The following is a 16,572-nucleotide window of genomic DNA, read 5'->3' as shown; positions in this document are numbered from 1 at the left end:
AACACTCATGTTGGATACATTGGCATGAGTGGGACAGTGCACAAATGGTTTAATTTGTACCTAACTGGAAGAGTGCAGAAAGTTGAAATAAGTAAGATCAGCACATTCCTCAAACTGGGGAACTATCAAGAATGGGGTTCCACAAGGGTCAGTCTTGGGTCCTTTGTTGTTCTTATTATACACTCCTGGAAATGGAAAAAAGAACACATTGACACTGGTGTGTCAGACCCACCATACTTGCTCCGGACACTGCGAGAGGGCTGTACAAGCAATGATCACACGCACGGCACAGCGGACACACCAGGAACCGCGGTGTTGGCCGTCGAGTGGCGCTAGCTGCGCAGCATTTGTGCACCGCCGCCGTCAGTGTTAGCCAGTTTGCCGTGGCATACGGAGCTCCATCGCAGTCTTTAACACTGGTAGCATGCCGCGACAGCATGGACGTGAACCGTATGTGCAGTTGACGGACTTTGAGCGAGGGCGTATAGTGGGCATGCGGGAGGCCGGGTGGACATACCGCCGAATTGCTCAACACGTGGGGCGTGAGGTCTCCACAGTACATCGATGTTGTCGCCAGTGGTCGGTGGAAGGTGCACGTGCCCGTCGACCTGGGACCGGACCGCAGCGACGCACGGATGCACGCCAAGACCGTAGGATCCTACGCAGTGCCGTAGGGGACCGCACCGCCACTTCCCAGCAAATTAGGGACACTGTTGCTCCTGGGGTATCGGCGAGGACCATTCGCAACCGTCTCCATGAAGCTGGGCTACGGTCCCGCACACTGTTAGGCCGTCTTCCGCTCACGCCCCAACATCGTGCAGCCCGCCTCCAGTGGTGTCGCGACAGGCGTGAATGGAGGGACGAATGGAGACGTGTCGTCTTCAGCGATGAGAGTCGCTTCTGCCTTGGTGCCAATGATGGTCGTATGCGTGTTTGGCGCCGTGCAGGTGAGCACCACAATCAGGACTGCATACGACCGAGGCACACAGGGCCAACACCCGGCATCATGGTGTGGGGAGCGATCTCCTACACTGGCCGTACACCACTGGTGATCGTCGAGGGGACACTGAATAGTGCACGGTACATCCAAACCATCATCGAACCCATCGTTCTACCATTCCTAGACCGGCAAGGGAACTTGCTGTTCCAACAGGACAATGCATGTCCGCATGTATCCCGTGCCACCCAACGTGCTCTAGAAGGTGTAAGTCAACTACCCTGGCCAGCAAGATCTCCGGATCTGTCCCCCATTGAGCATGTTTGGGACTGGATGAAGCGTCGTCTCACGCGGTCTGCACGTCCAGCATGAACGCTGGTCCATCTGAGGCGCCAGGTGGAAATGGCATGGCAAGCCGTTCCACAGGACTACATCCAGCATCTCTACGATCGTCTCCATGGGAGAATAGCAGCCTGCATTGCTGCGAAAGGTGGATATACACTGTACTAGTGCCGACATTGTGCATGCTCTGTTGCCTGTGTCTATGTGCCTGTGGTTCTGTCAGTGTGATCATGTGATGTATCTGACCCCAGGAATATGTCAATAAAGTTTCCCCTTCCCGGGACAATGAATTCACGGTGTTCTTATTTCAATTTCCAGGAGTGTATATTAATGACTTGCCATTCTATATTCATGAAGAGGCAAAGTTAGTTCTCTTTGCTGATGATACAAGTATAGTAATCACACCTGACAAACAAGAATTAACTGATGAAATTGTCAATACTGTCTTTCAGAAAATTACTAAGTGGTTCCTTGTAAACGGACTCTCACTGAATTTTGATAAGACACAGTACATACAGTTCCGTACAGTGAATGGTATGACGCCATTAATAAATATAGACCTTAATCAGAAGCATATAGCTAAGGTAGAATATTGCAAATTTTTAGGTGTGTCCATTGATGAGAGATTAAATTGGAAGAAACACATTAATGATCTGCTGAAACGTTTGAGTTCAGCTACTTATGCAATAAGGGTCATTGCAAATTTTGGTGATAAACATCTTAGTAAATTAGCTTACTACGCCTATTTTCACTCATTGCTTTCATATGGCATCATATTTTGGGGTAATTCATCACTGAGGAATAAAGTATTTATTGCACAAAAGCGTGTAATCAGAATAATAGCTGGAGTCCACCCAAGATCATCCTGCAGACATTTATTTAAGGATCTAGGGATATTCACAGTAGCTTCTCAGTATATATACTCTCTTATGAAATTTGTTATTAACAACCAAACCCAATTCAAAAGTAATAGCAGTGTGCATAACTACATTACTAGGAGAACGGATGATCTTCACTATTCAAGATTAAATCTAACTTTGGCACAGAAAGGGGTGAATTATACTGGCACTAAAGTCTTTGGTCACTTACCAAATAGTATCAAAAGTCTGACAGATAACCAACAAGTATTTAAGAAGAAATTAAAAGAATTTCTGAATGACAACTCCTTCTACTCCATAGAGGAATTTTTAGATATAAATTAAGAAAAAAAAACAAAAAGATATTTAAAAAATAAAAAATAAAAAAAAATAAATAAAAATAAAAATAAAAAATAAAGAAAAACAAAAAACACAATAAAATAAAGTTGTTATATTAACTTAAGTATGTTGTTAAATTAACCTAATTATGTCATGTATTGGAAAATTCGACCCGTTCCACATCATTACGAAATATCGTATTCATGATCCATGGAACTAGTATTAATCTAATCTAATCTAATCTAATCTAATTGAACAGCACTCCTTGCCAGCTGGCTGCAGTGTTTTCACTGCATATTTGATAGCCATCTATCACGCTCTTGAGCATGTCCACTGCTGCGCTGGGGTGTCCTTTGTTATTGGCAGTGACTCCGTAAGCAGCCTACAATCTCGCGACCAGCACCTCCCTCTCCATCCTTTGGTAATGACTATCCAGGAGTCTCTTCATGCCCTCAGCAACAGTGGACATTCAGTCACCTTCATTTGTGGACCCCAGGACATGTTGGGATCCTGGACAGTGAACTTGCTGACTGCCTGGCCAAACCGGCTACTAACAAACCAACTCTGGAGATAGCCCTGCCAGAGACTGATCTTCGATTGGTCTTCGGCTGCAAAGTTTTTGCATCTGGGATACTGAATGGTGCACCCTCAGTACACCAAATAAGCTATGTGTTATCAAGGAGACAACTAATATGTGGCAATCATCCATGCAAGCCACTCGCAGAGACTCCATTGCCCTTTGCCAGCTCCGCATTGGCCATACTTGGCTAACACATAGTCACCCCCTTCATCATGAGGACCCTCCTTGGTGTCGCTGTGGCTCCCATATGACTGTCATCCACATCTTGTTGGTCTACCCAATTTTAGCCACTCTGTGGCGGGCTTTTAACCTTCCCATCACCCTGCCTCAGGTTTTGGGCGACAACGCCTCAATGGCTGAAGTTGTTTTACGTTTTATTCGTAAGGGATTTTTTTTATAACACAATCTAAGGTTGGGAGTCTGACCGTCTCTCCCAGACCTCCACCCTCCCTCCATTTTAACTCTTCTTCAGTTTTTCTTTACTATTTGTTTGCCTTGGTGTACTTGTTCCTGTGTATGTTCATCTTGCCTTCTCTTTTAGGCTGGAGATTTTAGTCTGTTACATAGTGGCTGGCTCATCCATTTTTATTCTTGTGATCAGCCAGCCTTGGCTACCTGTTGTATAATTTGAATACCTTCTATTACTTTTCCTTTTAGAGCACGTTTTCCCCTTTTGGTTAGCTTCTTTTGTTTTTTATTTCCGTGTGATTCTCCATTAGTTTTCCACTGTTTTCCTTTCCCTGACACCTTTTGGGAACTATTGTAACTTGAGCCTTGTTTACATGAGGAAAAGGGGATTGATGGTTCTGTAGTTTGGTCTCTTTATACCCCAAACTAAGCAACCAACCAGCTGTTAGCAAACACACTCGTGTCGTCATCTGCTGCCATAACCCATTAACACCAAATTTTGCTACACTGTCCTAATGGATACATTTGTCGTACATCTCACAATGATTTCAGTGGTTATTTCATGCAGTGTTGCTTGTCTGTTAGCACTGAAAACTCTGTGCAAACTCTGCAGTTCTCAGTCGTTAAGTGAGGGCCGTGGGCTGCTGCATTCTCCATTGTGATAGGTAATGATTGAAATTTTGTGTTTTTGACAAACTCTTGACACTGTTGATGTCAGAATATTAAAATACCTAATGATTTTTGAAATGTAATGCCCCACCCATGTTGCTCCGACTCGCTTTTCATGTTCAGATTCTGTTAATTCCTATCATCTGGCCATAATCATGCCGGACACCTTTTCACGTGAATCACTGAGTACAAATGACAGCTCTGCCAATGCAATGCCCTTTTATACCTTCTATACAAAATAATAACTGCATCTGTGTATCTGCATACCACTATCCCATCATTTGCTACACAGTCTTGATAAATTTATACTTTGTAATATAACTGTCCAAAAAGGTTTCTCCCCAGGCCAATCTGCATAGTTTGTGAAGTTTTTTTTTAATCATAAACCTTTTTTCCAATATGAGGGGTAGTCATAAAGTTTTAATTATCGCCTTGAAAACATCAAGTTGTAACCACAAAATCAGGTGATGATCTAGGTGATGATGTTAGTCTTTCTCTATATATTCATCCTTCAATGCAACACATTTTCCCCAATGATAGAGGACTTGGCTGTAGAAGACTGCATTTAAGTTGTTCAGAAAACATTCCACCTCAAAAATCACCTTGTTGTCATTCTGAAAACGCCTGCCACAAAATGATCTTTTTATTTGAGGAAACTGATTATGTGAACAAGATTGTTACTACAAGAAATCTGGATGTTGCAACCAAGAAATGTGTTCTAGATCACTTTAATAAGAGTTTTCATTATGTTTCTCTGTAAACTTTATTAAAGATATATGAATGACATATGCTTGTCAGAGGACCTTTCAAATTATCACCATTTACATAGCAAAATGATTGGATTTTAATCTGAGAAAGGAAGAATTAGCCTTTACAAATATATAGCACAGTGGGCCATTTATAATATATGAATGGATTATAAATAGAGCACCAAGTTTGAAATACCATTTTCTCTGGAATTCATAGATTTTAAGAAAGCTTTTGACTCAACAAACTCTGTATTTCCAGCTCTTGTGAAACAAGACGAGGATTCACATTATTTGTATACTGAAGAACATATTCATCAGCAGCTTCCAAAGACTTCATTAGGTTAGGCAGGATTTCAGAATTGAGAGGGGTTAGGAGATTCTTTCACCAAAACTATTGTTAATCATCCTAGAGGGAGTTTTCTGATCCCTAAACTAGAAAAAAAGATGAAGGAACATGACTGTCTGCTTTCATTTTGTTGATGGCATTGTACTGTTTGCTTTTAGTGTAAATAAACTTCAGCAACTAATGGAAGCACTTAATAGAGAAAGTTTGAAGCCTGTCCTGAAAATGAATTACAGTGAAACTAAATAACATACAGCTAACCCATGAAAGATGTAACTCTACAGATTAGCTGTGCCATGATACAATCAGTTGATGAATTTCTGTTGATTGAAGACAACAACTGATTGGGCACTAAGAGAACCAAAGTGAAGAATTCTCCTGGAGTGCTTTTGGCAAATTAAACTAAGTTTTCTAAAATACGCTTCTTATGAGTATGAGACTGAAAGTTTGCAGGCAGTGTTTATTGCCTCTTTTGACTTACGATATTGAGACATTAACTTTTAATTTGAAACATTAAAAACTAAGTGTTGTTAGTAAGCTATGTTGGGAATTATTAAGTGAGACATGAAAACAAACTAGTGGATCAAGGCCAGGGTACACACAAGATGAAGGCATAATTAGACTGGGTGTAAAGAAATAAACAGATGATAGGAAGTAGTGAAGCAACCAAGTGAATGGATGATAGGTGAGCCATAGTAGTTCTTTGCTGGATTCCAAGTGGTGAGAAAAGTCTAGGAAGATGAGGTAATGAAAGATGTGTAGATGACATAAGAAAACATGCACAAACAACTTGGATGGGAAAGTGTAGAGGTGGTTTTTAACCAGGTCAGTAGATGCATGACTTATGATGAGGGTTGTAATTGTTTTTTTCTTGTAATATGTGCTTAAGCCTCTGGTTTCACAACAAACAAGAAAAAACCTACTTTTTGGGTTTTGAAAAATGTGTTTTTTCAGGCTTATGGTTAGGTGGGCTTTTACAAACCAACTTTTATTTTTTGTTGTAATGACTTGAATGTTCAATATCTTTCAGAGATACACAACCTGTTTACAGGTGTTACAAAATAATACTGACATACTTCAATGAGATGTTGTAGAGTGTGTCTGCAGAACAAATTGAGAATAGGGAATTCTCTCTTAAAATCTCACCCAACAATACTACAAAACATCAAAATTTCAGAGGCCAGTGCCACTGCTAGGCCACCCATTGGTTACATGCTCTACACAGTGTTGTTATAATGGGCAGGCCACATTATATGTCACCAAATGTCCTGGATGCTGTCAGGCCCATTGTGAGGAGCTTCGCTTGTTGTCCATCAATGTACATACATATTTTGCCAAAGGTGTGGGCTAGCATTAGATGTTGAACCCTTTTAACTTCGGTGACCTGTAAGTGGTACTTCCAGAGGGGGTTTCCTATCCTCAGTTTGTTCTTGAATGCACGCCATAAAATCCTTTGATAACTTTAAGTACCATTTTGTTTCACCCTGTACATTTATTCTCAAGTATTTGACCACCAGTACTGAGATTTTTAGTCGTCCTAGCTGCAGTTTTAACCAATTGAGACATGCTAAAATTGTGAAAGATTATACAGAGTAATTTGCTGAAGGTGGGGAGGAGTGGGGGGTCAATGTGCAGGAAAAGGTCCCTGAGAGAAAAAGGAGCAGAAAGGTCATATGGTTGGAAAGACATTTCCAGATAGGTATACCAAGTTGAAGGATGAGAGTAAAGTATCTTTGACAGTGACCCCAGTATCAACAACAGGTAGCTGGCCTACCAGCATAGGGTAAACCAGGCAACTGTGTAGTACATTCTCCATGACAACTGCCACTTTCTGTATCACTTGTAACATGTACAGGCCTTGCTCTGTGGAAACAGTTATGTCACACAGGCCCCCATCATGCTGGGATTTCTGTCATCCATTCTATCCACAGATGAAGTTACCTTTACGAGGGGTGGTATCATCAGCCTTCACAACACCGACCTGTAGTCTACGGAAAATCCCCATGACATGGTGGCAGCAAACCGTCAGTACCAGTTTGGCCTCAATGTGTGGACAGGAGTTATTGGAAACTGCCTTGTTGCACCAGTCATCCTTCCACAATGTCTCACAGATGAGACATATCTGCACTTCCTGCAGAGTTTTACTTGACAAATCCCTATTCATAATTTATTAATAGAAACCGAATCTGAACTACACATTTTAAGAGCGATTCACCCTGGTGCATCACAACAGTTTTATCTCAAAATATATTTGATCACATTTGGCTGTAATACAACAAATATTTGACCTTACAACTGATTAGGATAATGTATGACTGTAATATATCATCCCCATTATTTTAATAATAATTATGACAAACATACATGCATTATTAAGGCACAATGATTCAAAAAAGGTGATAAACTTAGCACTAATGACTGATATTGAAATCCAAAATGTAATGACAAATATTTAAATTTATGATAGCATCCCCTTTGGAATCAGTGGTGCCTTTTCCTTGTGAGTTATGGAAGACATTTACAAGCAATCAGCAAGAACACAATTTGACAGGCTGGCTGCTACCCAAAGCACTCCTTCTTGTTTCCCCTTCCTCATTTGTAGGCTGACTTGTGACTGTGATACCACACCAGCCAGTAATGCTTCCTATCCACCTCAACTAGAGACAAAAAGCAGCACAATGCTCTCATGGCAGACCTCTCCAATATCAATTCCCAAAGATATGCTGGCGTGACTCAGTGACCCTGCCTCTGCTGATGGAAGATGTGCCTTTGGTGGTATGAAGGGTAATGTGGCTACTACATGACAGTGCTCCAGCTCACTGTCCTCTTTGAATGTGGAGCTACAATACTATTACACACAAGTGTGTCCTCAACTGTGCTTCCAATCATCTATATTACTAAGCCACTGTCCCAGAGCCCAGGACCTGGTACCAGTTGCAAGTTTCTTATCTTATAGCTTCCAGGAGCAACAAAAATTTTATTTTCATTATTTTGCATAATTGTTGATCAAATTTAAAAAGCTGCCATAATTTACTCATTAAGAAGTATATTCTTGTATTAAAATTTTAACACAATAAGACACATTATTACTGTTTAAACTGTGAGTTTTTGTCTTGAGGCAGCATAACTGACGATGTGCCGATACCTGGACTTAATTCATTCAGTATTTGAGAATGAGAGCACTTAGCAACTACCACCAAATTCACACTTGATTTCTAACCTTAGCAAAACTTTCTCGTTGGCAGCCCTGCAGCCAGGCGACTAGTGTGAGTTTTGGTGTTCTGTTAAAGATAAGTCATTTTAGATTATAAAGACATATAGTTTAGTACTGATTACATGGTAAATAGTTGTATTAGTGTGCCTTTTAAGTGTACCATTAATGGTTTCATTTTTCTTTACGTAATGTAGCAGAAAACTTAAAAAGATCGTACAGTCGTATTTTCTGTTTACGTTTTTCCACAGCAAATCATAGAATTTCGTTTAGTTGTTCTTTGCTCTTTTCAGAAACTTTGCACTGTTGTTTTTTTTTTGCACACAGTTGCATATAGGCCAAATTTGTGGAACATATTTTTGTGTTTATCTGTAATTTAACTGAGATTCCATGACTTACCAAACGGGAAAGCGCTGATAGATAGGCACAATAAAAAACACACAAACACACACACAAAATTTCGAGCTTTCGCAACCCCCAGTTGCTTCGTCAGGAAAGAGGGAAGGAGAGGGAAAGATGAAAGGATGTGGGTTTTAAGGGAGAGGGTAAGGAGTCATTCCAATCCCGGGAGCGGAAAGACTTACCTTAGGGGGAAAAAAAGGACAGGTATACACTCGCACACACACACCTATCCATCCACACATATACAGACACAAGCCTCCGCTAATTTCAAGTTGCCGCCACTCATATCTCACCTGTCTTTCAACAACATCTTTGCCTCTGTACTTCTGCCTCGACTGACATCTTTGCCTTTACAAATCTCTGCTTGTGTCTGTATATGTGTGGATGGATAGGTGTGTGTGTGCGAGTGTATACCTGTCCTTTTTTTCCCCCTAAGGTAAGTCTTTCCGCTCCCGGGATTGGAATGACTCCTTACCCTCTCCCTTAAAACCCACATCCTTTCATCTTTCCCTCTCCTTCCCTCTTTCCTGACGAAGCAACCGGGGGTTGCGAAAGCTCGAAATTTTGTGTGTGTGTTTGTGTGTTTTTTATTGTGCCTATCTACCAGCGCTTTCCCGTTTGGTAAGTCATGGAATCTCTGTTTTTAATATATTTTTCCCATGTGGAATGTTTCTTTCTATTTTATGTAATTTAACTGACTTATTCTTAATAAACTATTACATTTATCATGAATAAATAGTGCTTGACTTGCTGTAGAATTGTTAGGTCGGGGCTTTGGTGTGATGAGTGCTGTAGTTTTTTCCATGTGGGTGACTGTAGTGGCATGGGAATAGGGGAAGTAAATGAGACTCATCAGTGGTTTTGTAGGATACGTAGTAGAGATAGGAAGATACTAGAACAGGAGGGGAAAATTGCCACCCTTCAGGCTGAGTTAGACAAGGCCAAGGGATATCTTGACAGGTTAAGGGGAGAGAAGGGTAAAGAGAGGTGGGAAGTGGCAACAGGCAACAGGAGGAACAGGCCTAGAACTTTGTCTGACAGCTTCGTGGTGAATGTGGAAAATAGATTTGAGCAGTTGCTTCAGTTAGAAGCTGGTGAGCCTCAAGCTGTTGCAGGTGTAGGCAGGGCACAACAAACTTTCAGCAGCAAATTGAAAAGTAAGAATTTAGGGGAATCAGTAAAGAGAAAGATAGTGTTGTTGTTAGGCAATTTCCATGGAAGAGGTGTTGGCCAACTTTTGCAGGATGAACTAGGACCAGAATACCAGGTCACCAATTTTTTTAAACCTAGTGCTGGTCTGGAGCAGGTGACAGAGGATGTAGGATCACTTTGCAAAGATTTCACTAAGGAAGACACTGTGGTTATAGTGGGTGGGCCAAGTAATAGTATTGATAGAGATCTGGGGTACAGTATAGAGTGTGACCTGGCAAAGATTGTGTCAGCATTGAAGCATACTAGTGATGAGTTTGTATCTGTTCTTGGGCCCCATGACTGGGCTCATTTGAACTCTTCTGTCAAGAGAGTTAATTTGAAGTTGGAATGGCTGCTTATGTCGGGTGCAGGGTCACACATTGGTGTGGTTCCTGTTGATTCTCTCAATAGGTGGGATTATACTAGGCATGGCCTTCACCTCAACAGGAAAGGGAAGGGTAAACTGGCTGGGAAAATAGCAGGAAAGTTAAAGGGGGGAGGCACTGTAATGAGTTATAAAATACCAGTGGTTATAGGGTTCAGAAAAGACCCATTTTTGGGTAGGGAGGACAGAAAGAAACCCAATTTTAAGAGAGGTTAGGACTGAGACAAACCTTCAGTTTGAGAAAGAAACCAAAAAACAAAACTCTAGCTTACTACATCAGCATAAACAGTTATTGGTTAAGAATTTTCAACAATCAGCAGGTATTTCAACTCTGTGCAATTTTGTCATATGATGACATGATTGAGACCGTGGCCGTAGTTTGAAGACAAATGTTAATGGTGTTGGGACAGCAACGAGCCACAAATTTACTTTCAGTTCCTTTATTCAAAGGGTACCATTACCAGTTTCGAATCATTGTGATTCATCCTCAGATGGTTTAATCTGTAAAAAACACACCACATGTCATAAAGAAAGCATGTAAACCATCTGAGGATGAATCACAACAATTCGAAACCGGTAATGGTACACTTTGAATAAATATTAGGCTATCAGGCATCATCCAACTGGGAACTAATTACATGTGGGGTCCCACAAGGTTCCATTTTAGGGCCCTTACTTTTTCTTGTGTATATCAATGACCTTTCATCAATCACATTATCAGATGCCAAGTTCGTTTTGTTTGCTGATGATACAAACATTGCAATAATTAATAGCAAATCAAGTGTAGTCTTAGAAAGATCGTCTAATAAAATATTTTTGGATGTTAATCACTGGTTCCTAGCCAATTCCTTGTCACTAAACTTTGAGAAAACACACTACATGCAGTTCAGAACTTGTAAGGGGTGTCCCCCGAGTATATGGCTAACATACAATGACAAGCAGATAGAAGAAGTGGTCAGTGTTAAATGCTTGGGAATGCAGCTTGATAATAAATTCAACTGGGAGGAGCACACCACAGAACTGCCAAAGTGTCTTAACAAATCTCTGCTTGCAATGCGAATTGTGTCAGACATAGGGGATACAAAAATGAAAAGGCTGGCGTACTGCGCTTACTTTCCTTCCATAATGTCATATGGGATTATTTTTTGGGGTAATTCATCATGTCAAGCTAAAGTTTTCCAGGCACTAAAACGTGCAGTAAGAGTTATATATGGTGTGAACTCAAGAACGTCCTGCAGAAACGTGTTTAGGGAACTAGGGATACTAGCTACTGCTTCCCAATATATTTATTCCTTAATGAAATTTGTCATTAAAAATATATCACTTTTTCAAACCGACAGCTCCATTCATGGGATCAATACTAGAAATAAGAATAATCTTCCAAGGATTTAAAGTCACTTACTCTTGTAAATTATGTGCATTGTTCAGGAACACACATTTTCAATATCTTTCCAGCAGCTATAAATAGCTTAACAACCACTGAAATTCAGTTTAAGAGAAGCCTAAAGGATTTGTTGGTGGCCAACTCCTTCTACTCCGTTGATGAATTTCTCAGTAGGACCAACTGATTTGTGTGTGTGTGGGTGTGTGTGTATATACAATATAACTTTTGCACCATTTCAGTGCAGTAATGTGTTCATTGTAAATGTGTGTGTGTGTGTGTGTGTGTGTGTAAGTACAATCTAACTTCTGCACCATTTCAGTGCAGTAATGTGTTCATTGTAAATAAGTATTGCAGTAGTTCTATTACATGTATATTACCTCATAAATAAAAAATAACCATATATTTATTTTAAATTCAGTGCATTAGTGTTTGTAAAATGATTCTTTCATATAGTTTTGATTTAAAAAATGACGATCATTCCACTTGGGACCTGTGGAAGGTACATTAGCTTATTTGTTTTAGATGTAAATATTTGTCATGTATTATTGTTTTTTTTTTTATGTTCCACATCCTGGAGGACCTCCTCACAATGGATCAATTGGAATGAAAGTAAATGTAATCTAATATAAATGCCACACAAAATGATTGGAAGCAAAAAGTTTATCACTTAGTAGATTTTTGGTGTTCATGCAGTAAAACTTCAGAGTCAGGCATGATATTTTAATTTATTATGCTTTACTGCTGACTCTATTTGAAACACAGTTAGCAGACAGTATCCACATATACCATTGGATATACTTGCAAGATTGTGCAACACATAGTTCTGTAGATACGTCATCACAGTCATTTAGTTGAGTGAAAAACTAGCTTCTGCTTAAACTGGTATACAGTAAAACTTCAGTATCATGCATTAGGTTTTAATTTATTACTTCTTTACTACTGACTCCATTTGTAACTCACATTGCTAACAGTATCTACGTAAATCATTGACTATACCTGCAAATTTGTGTCATTATATGAGACTATATATTCAGAGATATGACTTCATTAACATTTAGATGTGTGAGAAACTAGCTTTTGCTTAAAATGGAGTGCAAATTATCGAGATTATATTCATCCAGTCTTTTGTAATGAGAACTCTTGGAAACTTTCAGCAAAAGTTGAATACACTGCCAAATCTTTTCCAAACTTTTTCTGGCTTATGTGCTCAAAATCAAATTTTTAACACATTAACTCGTTTGTAAAGTAATCAGGTGTTTGAAGCTGTTTTATACATTGGAGTTAGAGTCTCAAAGAATTGGGTGTTTACTGGTGGAAACTGTCAAAGACCTTTTATCTCTAACTTCAAGTGGGTTTACTGCCCTTGGAACATATTTCTGACCATCTTCATAAAGTTTACCCATAAAATGCGGGATTGAAGATTATCTTAATACTACTGTACTACAGAATATACAGCTATGATTGGATCCCCCCTGTCCTTATGTTGAATTGTAGAACCCATCTTGGTCTCAAGATGTTGGACACAAAACACAAGACAGCACTTTGAGTGTTCAACTGCAATTCATTTGTAAATATTCTGGAAATGGCACATTTGTGGAACAGATGACAAATTGTAGGAATTCAGAAGTGTACACCTCTGCTGTTATAAATGAGCGAAGGGACTAATCCTGGTCCATGACTCTCACAACACAAAAAGGGATCAGTGATTACTATGACCATTATGTCAGTTCAGCTTTTGCAATGTTGATTTATTAAGAATTGTTAATGTTAACAACTTGTTATAAAATAATGCACAGACCAAATATTTTTGACTGGTCCAATCACAGTTTCTGAATATTTTTTCCCCAGGACCTTGAAGCAACTCAGCAAGAGGACATTGATGAATTTATGATTAAATTGGATGGAACAGAAAATAAGGAAAAGTTAGGAGCCAATGCTATCCTGGGGGTTTCACTTGCTGTGTGCAAAGCAGGAGCAGCCAAGAAGGGTGTACCTCTCTACAGGTAAAATGCGCTTTCACTATGGTACTGAAAGCAACTGGTGGTGGAATTAACAGTGAATGCTTACCTTTACTTAAATGATGTGACTTATGTAATTTACAGAGGTATTTACCATATAACATTTGTCAATTTTTTGGTTAGAGGATTATTTTTAACTTTTATTTTTAACTTAGTTTCTCCTGTACAAAGCACTCGTATATGTGCAGAACAAATGAAAACAACAAGTGTTTAGCTAAAAATGTTCTGTATTCAGATCATGATGTTATGTTTGGTATACAAACAGAAAATTTTTGTAATTTGACATTTTTCACAAAACCAAAGCTGTAATGGCTGGCATTGAGTATGATGGGTTTGGAAAAGTATGTACTGCACCTGAACAGAACTGAGAAGGGGAGCCTGGGTTAACTGATTTTTAAAACTTATGGAGTGGGTTGTTGGGCATGTGTAATCAAATATCTTTTGTCATTGGTAGGAAAAATAGCCTGTTAAAGATAAATCACGTCAATAGGTGCCTACTTAGGAACATCTCCACCAGTTAAGGAACATCTCTGGCAACATCAGAATACTAAAACTTATCCACATTAGATATCAGATGTCACAAAGACAAGTAGCATTGCAATTTACAATGTCTAACAGTGATCCCTCGACACATGCAGGTAATTAATAACATAGCTTACTAGTTTGAAGAAGAATGGTTGCCTTTAAACTACAGAATATGTATCACAAAACACATGCACACAGCAGACTTCCAGCAGCTAGTATTATCCTCATATGAAGAGACACATTGTTATTTATCCATTGTGTTCTGCAGTTATAGTAAAGGATAAGAACTGTCAGTATTGTAGAATAAGTCAACTTATTCATTTAAAAAAGATAGTGAAATCATAGAAACTTAATCTATATACTGTATTAACAGCAAATTATCACTATACTGCTAAGTGCTATTAATCGTTAAAACATCCTTATTTAAAGAAGGAATTTAGGAAGAAAACTGCTACTTTGTAAAAAGCTGCAATCTCCTCAGTTATACTGTACAGCTGCTGTTTGTCTGCTATTGGCAGCTTAGTATATACTTGATTGCAATGGTATTTTTCAAAGCAAAGTTTACCTGCATCAGTATTTATTGAGTCCTATTTACAGTACATTAGTTGTCATGAAGCTTTACAACACTGATATCTGACATGCAGATAACAGAACTTTTCAATCCTCAAATCTATGTATTCAGATAATTTATATAATTAGTTGCTTATGGTGAACATTTTTAATTTTCTTTTGAATGAGTTGGAATTCCCAATTTTTTACTTTACATTAATTAGAAATTTTTTGAGTACTTTCTCACGGGAATACATACAACCATTCTGTACCCTACACATGAAAATTATTTTTGTGTCTTGTACTGTGACTTTGTAAATCACAGTTAGGTTTTGATTAGAGCTAAATCTCTGCTTTGCATAATGCTCTCTCATCCTGGCAAGAGGTTCTTTGATCCCAGATGTTAGCAACCCTTTTTCTCAGCTTCTTTGGTTTTGTACCTAAACAACTACAGAGGAACATTGGCCTCATAATGTTGAAAGAACAATTTTAAGAAAGAATTCATCTCCTGCTGTGACCTCTAGGAAAATTTCTACTCATTGTTCACCCATCTATGAATGCTGTGACTGAGTTGCCATTTATGATTCTGTGAGTGTGTACTTCTCACTTTTTTAGCTAAACCAGATCAGTTGGGACATTTTATTTCTGCAGACAAACAATTCTTTATGAGGCTCTCATCTTCTTCATGAAAGATAAATGGATTTAGAAATAAATTATCAGTTGCAGTTCTACTTTGTCATAATATTCTTGCTGGAAATGAAATCTATTTTGAAATCACCACTTAAAATGACACCCCATTTTTGTCTAATAAGCTTTATTAGTATTTTATATCTTTGTCTGATGAAGTCAAAGAGTTCTGCTGTTGATGGCCTGCAAACTGTCATCTGTATCATTTTGACTATAGAGATTCGGGACATTGCATAAATTGTTAATTATTTTGAACAGTTATTTTGTCACATAATTAAAAGTACACATAATCTTTTCATTACACAGATCATAATTTCAAAGACTGTTATTTCTTATATACCCCTTGCTCCTTGTGCACGTCAGTGGTATTGGAGTATCCTATGTCCCTTAAACTTGTATAGTCCAGATGACTTTAATAGTTATTTAATAGACATTGTGGAAAACATGGTAAATTCAATCCCAGACCTTAGTGTAGACCCTGCAGCTGCCATAATAAATGACAAATGATGCACCATGATAAACTGGAGAGAATTACAAAAAATGATATAATAAAGATTGTAAAATCTTATGGACCTTCTGATAATCAAGATATACATGGGATGTCCACTAATGTCCTCAAGGAAATCATGTATGAAATTGCTGAGCCATAAACTGTGGTAATTAATAAGTGTTTTACTGCTGGTGTCTTTCCAGACTCTCTAAAACTTGCATGGACAGTACTGGTTTTTAAAAATGAATACCCAGCCATGGCAGCAAGCTTCAGACCAATCTCAATTATTTTGGTTCTTGCTAAAGCCATTGAGACTACTGTGAAAGTCCAAATATCAAATTACTCTTCACATATGCACAGCATGGACTCTGGAAAGGCAAATCTACAACAGCAGCAGCAGTAGGTCTGGTTACTAGAAGAAAGCATAGTTTTGAGAATGAAGACTCTATAGCACTGACCCTTTGTGGCCTTCCTACGGCGTTTCACTGCATTCCTCATGAGGTACT

General features: G+C 38.9%; 1 protein-coding gene across 1 annotated transcript in view; it reads left to right on the top strand.

The window, feature by feature from the left end:
* The window catches only part of LOC126251992 (enolase-like), a 115,238-nt gene that overhangs the window by 42,062 nt on the left and 56,604 nt on the right, over positions 1–16,572 (top strand). Inside the window, exon 4 of the mRNA XM_049952772.1 lies at positions 13,646–13,800. Within this exon, the coding sequence (XP_049808729.1) occupies positions 13,646–13,800 (155 nt within the window). The remainder of the gene's footprint in view (positions 1–13,645; positions 13,801–16,572) is intronic.

This window comes from Schistocerca nitens, chromosome 4 (assembly GCF_023898315.1).
Source record: "Schistocerca nitens isolate TAMUIC-IGC-003100 chromosome 4, iqSchNite1.1, whole genome shotgun sequence".
In the NCBI taxonomy this organism is placed as follows: Eukaryota; Metazoa; Arthropoda; class Insecta; order Orthoptera; family Acrididae; genus Schistocerca; species Schistocerca nitens.
The sequence above is the reverse complement of the archived record's forward strand: the minus strand, read 5'-3'. Positions and strand labels throughout refer to the sequence as shown.